Source organism: Lutra lutra, chromosome 2 (genome assembly GCF_902655055.1).
Source record: "Lutra lutra chromosome 2, mLutLut1.2, whole genome shotgun sequence".
Classification (NCBI taxonomy): Eukaryota; Metazoa; Chordata; class Mammalia; order Carnivora; family Mustelidae; genus Lutra; species Lutra lutra.
Genome location: NC_062279.1, coordinates 112,119,480 through 112,132,247, shown reverse-complemented (window position 1 = coordinate 112,132,247; position 12,768 = coordinate 112,119,480). Strand labels below are relative to the sequence as shown.

The 12,768-nt window shown below is 37.5% G+C and overlaps 1 protein-coding gene across 1 annotated transcript in view; it reads left to right on the top strand.

The window, feature by feature from the left end:
* Nucleotides 1–12,768, top strand: part of ZGRF1 (zinc finger GRF-type containing 1) — an 88,410-nt gene that overhangs the window by 7,988 nt on the left and 67,654 nt on the right. Inside the window, exons 4-6 of the mRNA XM_047718245.1 lie at nucleotides 4,726–4,785; nucleotides 6,146–6,331; nucleotides 6,673–8,935. Coding sequence (XP_047574201.1) covers nucleotides 4,726–4,785; nucleotides 6,146–6,331; nucleotides 6,673–8,935 — 2,509 coding nt within the window. The remainder of the gene's footprint in view (nucleotides 1–4,725; nucleotides 4,786–6,145; nucleotides 6,332–6,672; nucleotides 8,936–12,768) is intronic.

The window sequence follows — 12,768 nt, the reverse complement described above, 5'->3', positions numbered from 1 at the left end:
ATAGTTTCTCTTAATACTACAGAATTGAAAGAACAACTTTATTAGCCCTACTCCTCAGCAGTTATAGATCTCCATATATATATATTTTTAAATTTTATTTTATTTAGGGATTCCTGGGTGGCTCAGTAGCTTAAGTGTTTGCCTTCAGCTTAGGTCATGATCCCAGTGTCCTGGTATCAAGCCTGGTGTTGGGCTCCTTGCCCATCAGGAAGCCTGCTTCTCCCTTTGCCTCTGCCCTTACCCCTGCTCATGCTTGCACTCTATCTCGGACAAATAAGTAAATAAGATTTTTTTTAAATTAAATTTTATTTAAATTCAATTAATTAACATAGTGTATTATTAGTTTCAGAGATAGAGTTCAGTGATTCATCAGTTACATATAACACCCAGTGCTCATTACATCACATGCCATCCTTAATGCCCATCACCCAGTTACCCCATCCCCCCACCTGCCTCCCCTCCAGCAGCCCTCAGTTTTTGTTTCCTATAGTCAGGAGTCTTTTGGGGCACCTGGGTGGCTTAGTTGGTTAAACATCTGCCTTCAGCTCAGGTCATGATCCCAGAACCCTGGGATCAATCCCCATGTCGGGTTCTCCGCTCAGCATAAAGTCTGCTTCTCCCTCTCCCTCTGCTGCTCCCCCTGCTTGTGCTCTCATTCTCTCTGTCAAATAAATAAATAAAATCTTTTTTTTTTTTTAAAGATTTTATTTATTTATTTGACACAGAGAGAGAGATCACAAGTAGGCAGAGAGGCAGGCGGGGTGGGGGGGGAAGCAGACTCCCTGCTGAGCTGGATCCCAGGATCCTGAGATCATGACCTGAGCCCAAGGCAGAGGCTTCACCCACTGAGCCACCCAGGAGCCCCTAAATAAATAAAATCTTCAAAAAAAATGTGTCTTATAGTTTGACTCTCTCTCTCTGATTTCATCTTATTTTATTTTTGCCTCCCTTCCCCTGTGATCCTGTGTTTTGTTTCTTAAATTCCACATGAGTGAAATCATATGATAATTGTCTTTCTCTGATGGACTTATTCCATATTCTTTTCTTACTCCATGTATCTTTCAGTGTGAAGTTATCAATAGAAGGAGCTTTTCAATGTAGAAAGGCTACTTATTTGTGAATTAACATTAAAACAGAAAAAGAAAAACTAGTTTTGCTTTAAGACTTCAAGTTCAGTTTACAAATACGATTAACTTCCATTTAACTTTCAGTGGGCTTAGTGTTCAGTCAACTTAAGTTGAACAAGCTAATACTCTTTTTAAAAAATATTTATTTGAGAGTGAGCTTGCAGAGGAAGAGAGAGAGCATGAGTTGGGGGTGGGCAGAGGGAGAGGGAGAAGTGGGCTCCCAGCTCAGCAGGGAGCCCAATGTGGCACTCAATCCCAAGACCCTGGGATCAGGACCTGAGCTGAAGGCAGACACATAGCCAACTGAACCACCCAGGTGCCCCACTCGATACTCTTTAAAAATTATTTTATTATTATTATTATTATTTATTTATTTTTTTGAGAGAGCGAGAGAGAGAGCGCGTGTGAGCATGAGTGGATCAGAGGGAGAGGGAGAGGGAGTGAGACTCCCAAGCAGGCTGCACACCCAGTGCAGAGCTTGATGCAGGGCCCCTATCACGACCCTGAGATCATGAACCGACCCAAAAGCAAAAGTCAGGTGTTCAACTGACCGAGCCATCCGGTTTCCCCAAGCTAGATACTTTTAATAATCCATCTATCAACAAACATAAAATTTTAAATATTTTAAATTTATAAATTTATTTGATTTTTTAAAAAAGATTTTATTTATTTATTTGACAGACAGAGATCACAAATAGGCAGAGAGGCAGGCAGAGAGAGAAGGGGAAGCAGGCTCCCCGCTGAGCAGAGAGCTCAATGTGGGACTCGATCCCAGGACCCTGGGATCATGACCTGAGCAGAAGGCAGTGGCTTTAACCCACTGAGCCACCCAGGCGCCCTATTTGATTTTTTTTTTCAAAGATTTTATTTTTAAATAATCTTCATTCACAATATGGGGCTTGAACTGACAACCCTGAGATCAAGAGTCAAATGCTCCTACCAAACCAGCCAGGTGCTACCATGCCCCCTCCTTATTATTTATTTATTTTTAAGATTTTATTTATTTGACAGAGAGACACAGCGAGAGAGAAAGCACAAGGCGGGGGAGTGGGAGAGGGAAAAGCAGGCTTCCCACCAAGCAGGGAACCTGATGGGGAGCTCAATCTCAGGACCCTAGGATCATGACCTGAGCCGAAAGCAGATGTTTAAAGACTGAGCCACCCAGATGCTCCTGTCCCCTCCTTTAAAATAATCTCTACATCCAACTTGGGGCTTGAACTCACAACTCCAGGATCAAGAGTTGCATGTTGTATTGACTGAGCCAGACAGCTGCCTCAAAGTTTCTTTCTTTAGCATTTTAGTTTCCCTAACAAAAACCTCCCAATTAAATCCTTCTAAGATTTTTTAAAAGATTTATTTGTTTATTATATATACATGTATATATAGAGAGAGTGTATGCACTTGTGCAAATGAGGCAAGGGACAGGAGAGAGAAAATCTGAGGCAGACCTTGCCGTGAGTGCAGAGTCCAACTCAGGACATGATCCCATGACCTTGAGATCATGACCTGAGCCAAAATGAGGAGTTGGATTCCTAGCCAAATGAGGTACCCAGGCACCCCAACATTAAGATTTTGAGTTCCATTTTTAACTCAATGAATTTGCAGTGTAATTGGAACATCTAAGTAATTGGCTCCAGAGACCTGGAACTCAGGAAAGTTCTGGGCTACTAATACTGTTTGGGAGTGTGTGGCATTTAGATGATATTTGAAGCTTCTGGAGTGGATTCACACATTTATTTCTTTAACAGATGTTTTTTGAACACTTGTTAGGAGTTACACACTGTTCTAGGGGATACAGAGGAAACAACATGTGAACCCCAATATTTTGACTTCGTAGAAATATCATGGAGGTTACAAACCAGTAAACTAAATGAATATGTTTGTCTAGTGGGTTAGGCAGACAACAAGGAGTAGAGTGAGCAAGGATGAAAATGGAGATCAGGGGGATTATGTAGGCCTTATTGGTCATTGTAAGAGCTTTTGTTCTTATTCTTTGGGAGCTGTGGAGACATTGGGAGGATTTGAGCAGAAGTATGATATGGTCTGGTTTGTGTAGATGATATCACTCAAGAATGGAGTATAGAGGGGTGCCTGGGTGGCTCAGTCCATCAAGCATCCAACTCTTGATCCTACCTCAGGTCTCACTCTCAGGTTTGTGAGTTTAAGTCCTGCTTTGGGCTCCACACTTAGTGTGGAGCCTACTCAAAAGACAAAAATGGAGAATATAGAATATAAAGAATAGAGGGGAAAAGATAGAGCCTTTGTAAACACTAATCTTTTAAATAGCTATATTGAGATATAATTCCCATGGTTTTCGGTTCACCCCTTTAAAGTATTCAGTTCATTTTTTCTTTGTATATTCACAGAATTTTGCAACCATTACTACAACATAATTTTAGAACATTTGTAACCCCCAAAAGAAATCCTATACCTGGTAATGGTTATGACTTGGTATCCACCTCCCAGCCCTAAGCAACTACTAGACCACTTACTGTCTCAATAGATTTGCCTATTCTGGACTTCTCACATGAATGGAATTGTACAATATGTGGTCTTTCATTGGATGACTTCTTTCATTTAGCATGTTTTCAAGGTTCATCCGTGTTGAAGCATGCTTCAATACTTTATTCCTTTTATTGCTCAGTAATAGTCTATTGTGTGGATATATCACATTTTATCCATTCTTCAATTGATAAACATTTGAGTTGTTTCCTCTTTTTGGCTGTTATGACTAATGCTGCTATGAACATTTGTGTGCAAGTTTTTGTGAAGACGTAGGTTTTCATTTCTCTGCATATGTAGAGTGGAGTGGACTTGCTGGATCACATGGCATCTCTCTCTTTATCTTTTTAAGCAACTGCCAAACTATTCTTCGAAGTGATGGAAACAGCAATATTTAAGGGACTAGTGGAGAAACTGCTATAAAAAATGGCTAAGTACACAGGGAGAAAACCAGAAAATTATAATTACCTTAACTTCCTTTTTCTCCCTTATAGCTTCCATTCAACAAATTTTATTCCTTATGCTTTATACAAGTCTCTTATCCCAATGCCGATGACTTATTTCAAGCACTGATCATCTCCCTTTATCCTCCATGCCACATCTTTTTTTTTTTTTTAAGATTTTATTTATTAATTTGAGAGAGAGAGAGAGAGTGCGTGTGCACACACAGAGGGAGAAGCAGACTCCCTGCTGAGCAGAGAGCCCAGCTCTGGGCTCCATCCCAGGGCCCTGGGATTATGACCTGAGCCAAAGGTAGATGCTTAACCAGCTGAGCCACTCAGGCACCCCTTTTACTCATCTTGTTTCCTGTTTTGCCCTCTCAGGCATTCCAATTCTGTTTTCTTCCTAGTTCCATTCCAGGATCCTCCTGGTAGAGATTAAGTTCATGAATTTCTGATGCATATACCTTTGCTGTCTTCCACTGACTGAAGAGTTGCTTAGGAAATATTTGAAATAGATGTACTTTCTAACGCAAAACAAAGAGGGTAATTCTTTCATTTTAAGATTTACTTATATAACCATGTTTGATTTGCTATTGAAGATGTTTAAGAAAAGCAGAAATATATATTTTTTAACATTTATTTTGTTTTGATAGGCAATTTTATATGATGACAAAGGAGAATGTTTGGAGAGTATATTTCTTAAGTGCCTTGAGGTATTTTAATGTTTCTATCTTATTTTTAAGTTACTTAAATCTCTGTATTTAACTTAAAAAAAAATCTTTACTTCCTTTATGAATATTGTTAAAGAGTATAGTCATGGTATTAATGGTATTAATTATAGCTAGCACTTCTTTAACATTTATTATTAGCCATCTCTGTGGTAAAAACTTTTAGATACTGTTTCATTTAATCTTTAGGCAACTCGTGATTTTTTTTTTTTTTTTTTTAGATTAGGAGTACGATACTGAAAGGTTCAGTTACTTGCCCATATTCATAGAGTTGCAGTGGTAGGGCTGGGATCTGGACCCCAGAAACTGACTCTGTAACCTAATTGTATTACATGGTCTCGATAGGCTGAGAATTATAATGGGTAATATTTTCAGAAATTATTCCTATATATAATATTTTCTCAAATATTCTGTTTTTCCTTTTGGAGAAAGAAAAGGAACTAAAGGCATATTTTAGTGTAAAGAATAAGGATATTAAAGTTTGGTCATTCTGGGTTCATATCCCACTTTTAGATGCTTCCTAGCTAACTAGCTTCTCTTGTGTCTAAATTCTGTACTGTAAAACATAGACCATAAGATAGACTTTACTGTGTTGGTCTAAAAATTAGAAATAATTTATGTAAACTGCAGTTTAATAAGGTCATTCTAAAAGTGTTAAAGTGGATATTCTTATCATTGTGTTGATTTTGGCCACGGTGTTAAATTTTTAAAAAAAATTTTTGTGGCATTAATAGTGGTTGTGGTATTTCCGTATTTACCAAAAGAGTCTATAAAAAGCACTATCTTAGTAGATGGTTAATTGGGTCTAACTACTGTTGTTATTATTTCATTTTAAATTATTTCATTAGAAAAGACTAAGCATATTATCTGTGATAATACACAGATTTTGTGTATCACCAACTAGGCTGATAATCTTTTTTTTTTTTTAAGATTTTATTTATTTGAGAGAGAGAGAAAGAGTGAGCAGGAGAGAGAGAGACCATGAGCAGTGGGGAGAGGCACAGGGAGATGCAGATTCCTCACTAAGGAAGGGAGCCTGATGTTGGGCTCCATTCTAGGACCCTGGGATCATGACCTGAGTCAAAGGCAGACACTCAACTGACTGAGCCACCCAGGCTACCTGATAGCTCTAATTTCGCTATATTATCATCCTTTTTTATGCTTATTGATAGTTAACTAGTCTAGAATAATAAATGAAGATTTAACTATTGATTCATAAGTTTAATAACTGTTTGTTATCTTTTGTGTCTTGCTAGTGCTAATGACCTACTAGAACACATGAACAAATAATTAGATGTATGTGATTTTAAATTTATTTTTTAAAATTTATTCTTTTAAAATTTAGGTGAAGCCTGGAGATGACCTAGAAAGTGATCGATACTTAATCACAGTTGAGGAGGTTAAAGTTGCTGGAAACATAGCTGTTAAACAGGATGTCATTAAGGAAGCATCAGAGTTAAATCCAAGGAGATTAATATCCTCTGGCCGGTCCCTTGGATGTCAGCCTGCTGGTTTAAAAAGAAAGTTTACTGTAAGTTTCTCTGTTGAAATAATAAATCAGTAAAATTTCTAATATTATTTCAAGAAGTAGTGAATTTGAAATTATTGTACTCTATCATTAAATTGGTATTTCATAATAAATGTTTAGGTAGTGAGGAAGTAAACCCTAATTAGAAAAATCTTAATACAAATGAGTATTTACATTTTAATCTTGCAAATTTTATATCTTTATTACTTTATCTTGCAAAATAGACACATTCCTTTTTCTTTTCTTTCCTTTTCTCCCCCCCCCCCTTTTTTTTTTAAAGCCAGTCCATTTCAAAGTTTCTTTATAGATAACGGAACAGCTAATAATTGTTTTAATATTTTTAGGGTTTTCGAGGACCACGTCCAGTGCCAAAGAAAATGATTATTACAGAAAATGGTGAATCCGCAGAGTCACTTGAGGCTAAGAAACCTAGCCCTATTTTTCTTTCTCCCTTCTATAGCACACCTCCTTTGTTTTCTACTGCTGGCAAGAAAGATATAAATAATATGCCAAGAGACCCTGAGAACAGTGTCACTTACAAAAACAGAGAGACAAATGGCTTACATTTTTCTTCGGTTGTCTCTACTCCATCCTTCAAGAATAACCCAGAAATGAAATGTGAAGAAAATTATTTTTGCTCTCCTGTCTATTCTGTAAATAAGCATTCAGATTCTGCACTGACCAGTGAGATCTTAAAAAAAGATGGTTTGACATCTCACTGTTTAGGAGTTTCACAAAACATCAGAAGCAAAGCACAGATATTAGCTCTTCTGAAGTCCAAATCAATTGGTACATTTGAAGAACTAAATTCTGGGACTACAGAACATCTTCCTCAGATACAACTACAAGGAAGTGTAAACATCCCTATTAAACCAAAGTGCATAGTTGAACAAGAAGAGTGTGCTGAGCCAAAGAGCACAGACAGTTTACACCACCAGCATCAATCAGAAAATACCATGAGAAATAAAAGCCGATGGGCCATGTATTTATCCTCCCAGAGCTCACCTGTACATTCTTCTACTGAAGATGGAAATAGTATAGAAAGGAAACCGAAGGCCCAGGGAGACCATACAAATTTAGATTTTAAAGATCTTTTGGCACAAGAGAGGATACAGGTCTCTGAAACATGTGCTGAAAAGGGTAAAAAGTATAATGAAGTCAAGCCAGTAGATGATAGTGATCAGTCATTGGATCAGGAAGTGAAATTGGAAATTCCTTCATTCTGTAAAAGCAACAGCTTACCAGTTACTTGTAGCAGTGTGGGGTGTGATGGCTTATTATCAGAATATGACATTAAAAATAATAATAAAATACCTGTTAGTCAAAATGACAAGATGTGTTCAAAAGTATCAACTCTCAGTAGAGAAAATGCTCAGGAGGTAAAGAAGTATGAACGGCCAATGTCATTCCTGCCAGAATCTGAACATCTGCAAACTGAGTGTTCTATAGCTAACAATTCTAGGATCTCTGATGACTTTACCAACGTGCTTTCTAAAAGTAATACTGATAATGGAAATCATAACAGTATTCCTGAACCTATGAGTAATGTAACACAGTCACTTGTGGAGGTGAGTTTTAACCTGAACAATTTTGAAACCAGCGACACTGAGGAGGAATCACAGGAAGACAACAAAATTTCCCAGTATTCAGAGGGTTGGGTAAAGGAAACTTTGGTTAATGACAGCAGTTCAAGTGTTCAGAAGAGATGTGAAGATACAAGCTGTAAGAAAGTTGGCAGTGAACATTTGTCTTTCTTAACATCAATTGGGGATAAACCTACAGAGACATTTCCTATTAAAGAGACTCTGCTGTCAGAGTTTTGTGATAAAGCTTGTGTAGGTGTTGACAGAGGACCTTGGAAAACTGGAAACGTTAGAAAAGAAATAGAAGAGTGTAGTGATATCTTAAGCAGTTTTGACTCATCTTTAGAGGGGACTGATGATGTATCTATAGATAATAATGAAAATGCTAATAAATGTATTCAAAAAGTCAGAATTAACTATGATATTGCTTCACTACATAGTAAATCTAAAGATATAAGCTCAAATTTACATATTCCTTGTTTAAACATAGCCACTGATCACACTCCTAAAAACAGCCCATTCTCAGAACAGGCTGAGCCTCAGCCTTTTATTATGGGAAGTAACTTAGACAAAAATGATGAATGGCTTTTACTCTCAACGTTGAGCAGCGACATCAGTATCCAAGAATTAAATGTTAATCATAATCACTCTGAAGAATGTGTTGCTCTTGATAAATCAAGTACCCAAGTTTCTAACTCTTTGTTTTACCCTCTGGGAAAAAAGCATCCTATTTCCAAAGACACGGAAGCATATATTCCTGAATCTGAAGATTTGCGAAGGATTAGAAGTTTAGACCATGACCATGTTGAAGTAGAAACTGATGGAGAAAGCAAACAATATTGTAATAGTCCTAGAAATCCTTTGGAACTCTCTGGATTAGTAAATAACATTTCCATTTTAAAGTCATTGTCTGAACACACTACGGCTTTAGAAGGCTTGGAAATACTGAAAAAGAAAAGTACTACCTTTAAACAACAAGGAACTCTGAGCCAGATGACTGATGAGCCAGATAACAATCCTGAAGGTTAGATTGACATGTTTGTTTTGGATTGTTTTCTGTATAGCTCAGAGGTTGGAAAGTATTTGCTTTGGAGGCTACATTAAAGAATTACATAGTAAATTTTTTTTTTTTTTTTTTTTTTTTAAGAGAAAAAGAGTGTGCCTGAGAAAGAGTGTGAGCAGGGGAAGGGGCAGAGGAAGAAGGAGAGAGAATCTTAAGCAGGTTACATGCCTAGCACAGAGCCTGATGGAGGGCTTGATCTCATGACCCTGAGGTCATGACTTGAACCAAAGATGTTTCGCCTACTGAGCCACCCAGGTGCCTAAGAATTAGATAGTTGCAAAAAGAAACACAGGTATGACATATTGGCAATATGTGTACTTGGTAAATTTAAATAGGCAATATGTGTACTTGGTAAAATCAATTCTAATAGAGGATAAAATGGTGAAAAGTAAATCACCTTTCTAGTATAGTCCCTCAGTCCACTCCTAAGAATTAGCTAGTTTCCTTCCAGGGTATCCTTCTGGAAATAAACATATATAGGCACATATAAGCAAGTCTGTGTGTAAATATCCATTCCTATCATACATTTTTTAAAAAGATTTTATTTATTTGACAGAGATCACAAGTAGGCAGAGAGGCAGATGGGTGGGGGGGAAGCGGGCTCCCCGCTGGGCAGAGAGCCCGATGTGGGGCTCGATTCCAGGACCCCGGGATCATGACCTGAGCCGAAGGCAGAGGGTTTAACCCACTGAGCCACCCAGGTGCCCCCCATCAGACATTTTTGAACATGTGTTAGGAGATACTTTTTAAAAAATAGTCATTAGGGGGTGCCTGGGTGGCTCAGTGGGTTGGGCCGTTGCCTTCGGCTCAGGTCATGATCTCAGGGTCCTGGGATCGAGTCCCACATCGGGCTCTCTGCTCGGCGGGAAGCCTGCTTCCCTCTCTCTCTCTCTCTGCCTTCCTCTCCGTCTGCTTGTGATCTCTCTCTGTCAAATAAATAAATAAAATCTTTAAAAAAAAAAAAAAGTCATTAGTTCATATTGATCTCTAATTCCAGTTCTTAACCACTGGGTTCTTCCTGTCTTCCTCAATTTCACGATTGTATTTCTTTACTACCGAAATGAGAAAGGGCCCTGGTTCCCAACAACATTAGTATGTTTACTTCCTTAATTCTATAATACACATCAAATGGCTTCCAAATTTTTACACTAATATTACTACTAACAAAAAACCTTTACACATGTGTAAAGTTCAAAAATCCTTTTTTTTTTTTTTTTCTTTTTTTAAGATTTTATTTGAGGGGCACCTGGGTGGCTCAGTGGGTTGAGCCGCTGCCTTCGGCTCAGGTCATGATCCCAGGTCCTGGGTTCGAGCCCCGCATCGGGCTTTCTGCTCAGCAGGGAGCCTGCTTCCTCCTCTCTCTCTGCCTGCTTCTCTGCCTACTTGTGATTTCTCTCTGTCAAATAAATAAATAAAAAATCTTAAAAAAAAAAAAAAGATTTTATTTGAGAGAGAGTAAGAAAGAGCCTTAATGGTGGGGAGGGGAGAGTGAGAAGCAGACTCCCAACTGAGCATGAAGCCCAGTGTGGGACCCCATCCCAGGATCCCAAGATCATGACCTGAGCTGAAGGCAGATGCCTAACTGAGGTACCCAGACACCCCTCTTTTGGTTTGTTTTTGCAATATATCCTACTGAAAATACATAGAGTATTAAGTTCAAAAGTTACTTGGGTGGGACATCTGGGTGGCTCAGTTGGTTGAGCATCCAGCTCTTGGTTTTGACTCAGATCATGCTCTCAGGGTGGTGGAATTGAGCCTCACATGCAGTTCTGTGCTCGGTGGGGAGTCTGAGGTTCCTTCTCTGCCCCTCCCCTGCTCATGTACATATACAGGTGCACTCTCTCTCTCTCTCAAATAAATATCTTTAAAAAGTTACTTGGGTTATTCTCTTTAGTGTGGTTATGTTATAATTTGATGTAAATATAGTTAAATTCACTGTTTATATTCAGTATGAGGACTTTTTTGCCCATCCTTGTTGATTAATTTTTATTTCTGATTATGTAAAATATTAATCTAGTTCAGGAATCAAAGCTGTATAAAAACATAAACTCATACGCCTTCCTTGTGCCTTTCATCCTGTTCTTACCTACCTGCTAGACAGAGCCAATATGTCATACCTGTGTTTCTTTTTGCAAAAAGAAATACTCCGTATTTACATTCTTGTTCCCTCCCTATTCAACAAAAGATAGTATACTCTATATATTATTTAGCACCTTCTTTTCACTTAATATATCCTGAAGTTTGCTTCATATCAATTCATAGGACACATCCTCATTTTTGTTTATATCTGTGTAATATTCCACTGTGTGGATGAACCATCATTATGCAACCTGTCTCCAATACTTTGCTATTATAAATGATGTGATATTACGTGTGTGTGTGTGTGTGTGTGTGTGTATGCATATTGTTTGAGGTGTGTCTTCAGGACAAATTCCTAGCAGCAGGGTTGCTGGGTAAATGTGTGACTTTATTAGAAACTTCAAAATTCCCTCCATGTCTTATCCCCACCAGTAATATATGAGAGTGCTTGTTTCTCCACAGTCTTGCCAGTGTGTTGCCAAGCTTTGGAATTTTTGCTAATCTGATAAATGAGAAATGGCATTTCAGTGTATTTAAATTTGTATTTCTCTTACTATAAGTGAAATTTAACATCTTTTCATATGTTTAAGCAACATTTGTACATCTTTTTTCATGAACTGTCTTACCTTTTTGTCCAGATGTTTAATGGCTGTTGGTATTTTTATTCTCATTGATTTTTAAGAGTTTTTTTTCTTAATATATTGGGGATAGTAACCCTTTATTGGTGATGTGTGTTGCAGATACTCTATTTTGTATGTCACTGGTCTTTTGACTTTGCTTATGGTATGTTGCCAATAGCATTTTTTAAAAAAGAAAACCAATATAGAACATTAGTAAATATCAATATTAGACACATATAAATGTGAATGAACAATGTACTTGGAGATACTCAAAAGTTAAAACTGAATTCTTTTTTTAAAAAATTGAATTCATATTTAAATATCTCAAGGGATTCCAGAGAAAGATAAGTTTAATGGCAATTGATAGTTTATTTTCTAAAAAATTTAAAAGGAAAAAAATTTTCATGAAAAATAAGTAGGGGCAGATAAAATTATGTAATATATAAGGATATAGATTCCTATTATTGGAGGTATAGGAATTATAGAATTTAGTTTTAGGAAATCTTTTTTCTCATCAAGTTGGAAAGAGGATTATGGTTGAGTCTCATTATTTGCAGTAGTTATGTTCTATTGAATCAGCACAAACACAGGGCACCTGGGTGGCTCAGCTGGTTAGGCAATTGCCTTTGGCTTAGGTCATGATTCCAGGGTTCTGGGATCAAGCCCCACATTGTGTTCCTTGCTCAGTAGGGAGCCTGCTTCTCCTTCTGCCTGCTATTGCATCTGCTTATGCTCCATGTCTCTGTCAAATAAATAAATAAAATATTGAAGCAACACAAACACTGAATTAGTGAAAAATGCGTCATTGTTTTTAGGGGTATTTTCCATCAAACCTGGTCAGAACATTTTTATCAATTGATCAAGATCTTGTTTTTATGAGTGTTTCTATTTAAAGGCATTAATTAATGTTGATCTGTTAACATTGAACTCATGGTGAACTATGCAATGAGTGATTCTTGGAAAAAGCTTCACTTAACACATGTTTTCTCCGTAAAGGACATCACAGCCTTCTTGCACTTAGGAACACTAGACAGTATGCTTAGGGAACATTTGAAATAGCAAAGTCACTTACAAGAAGCCCCAAAGTGTAAAAAA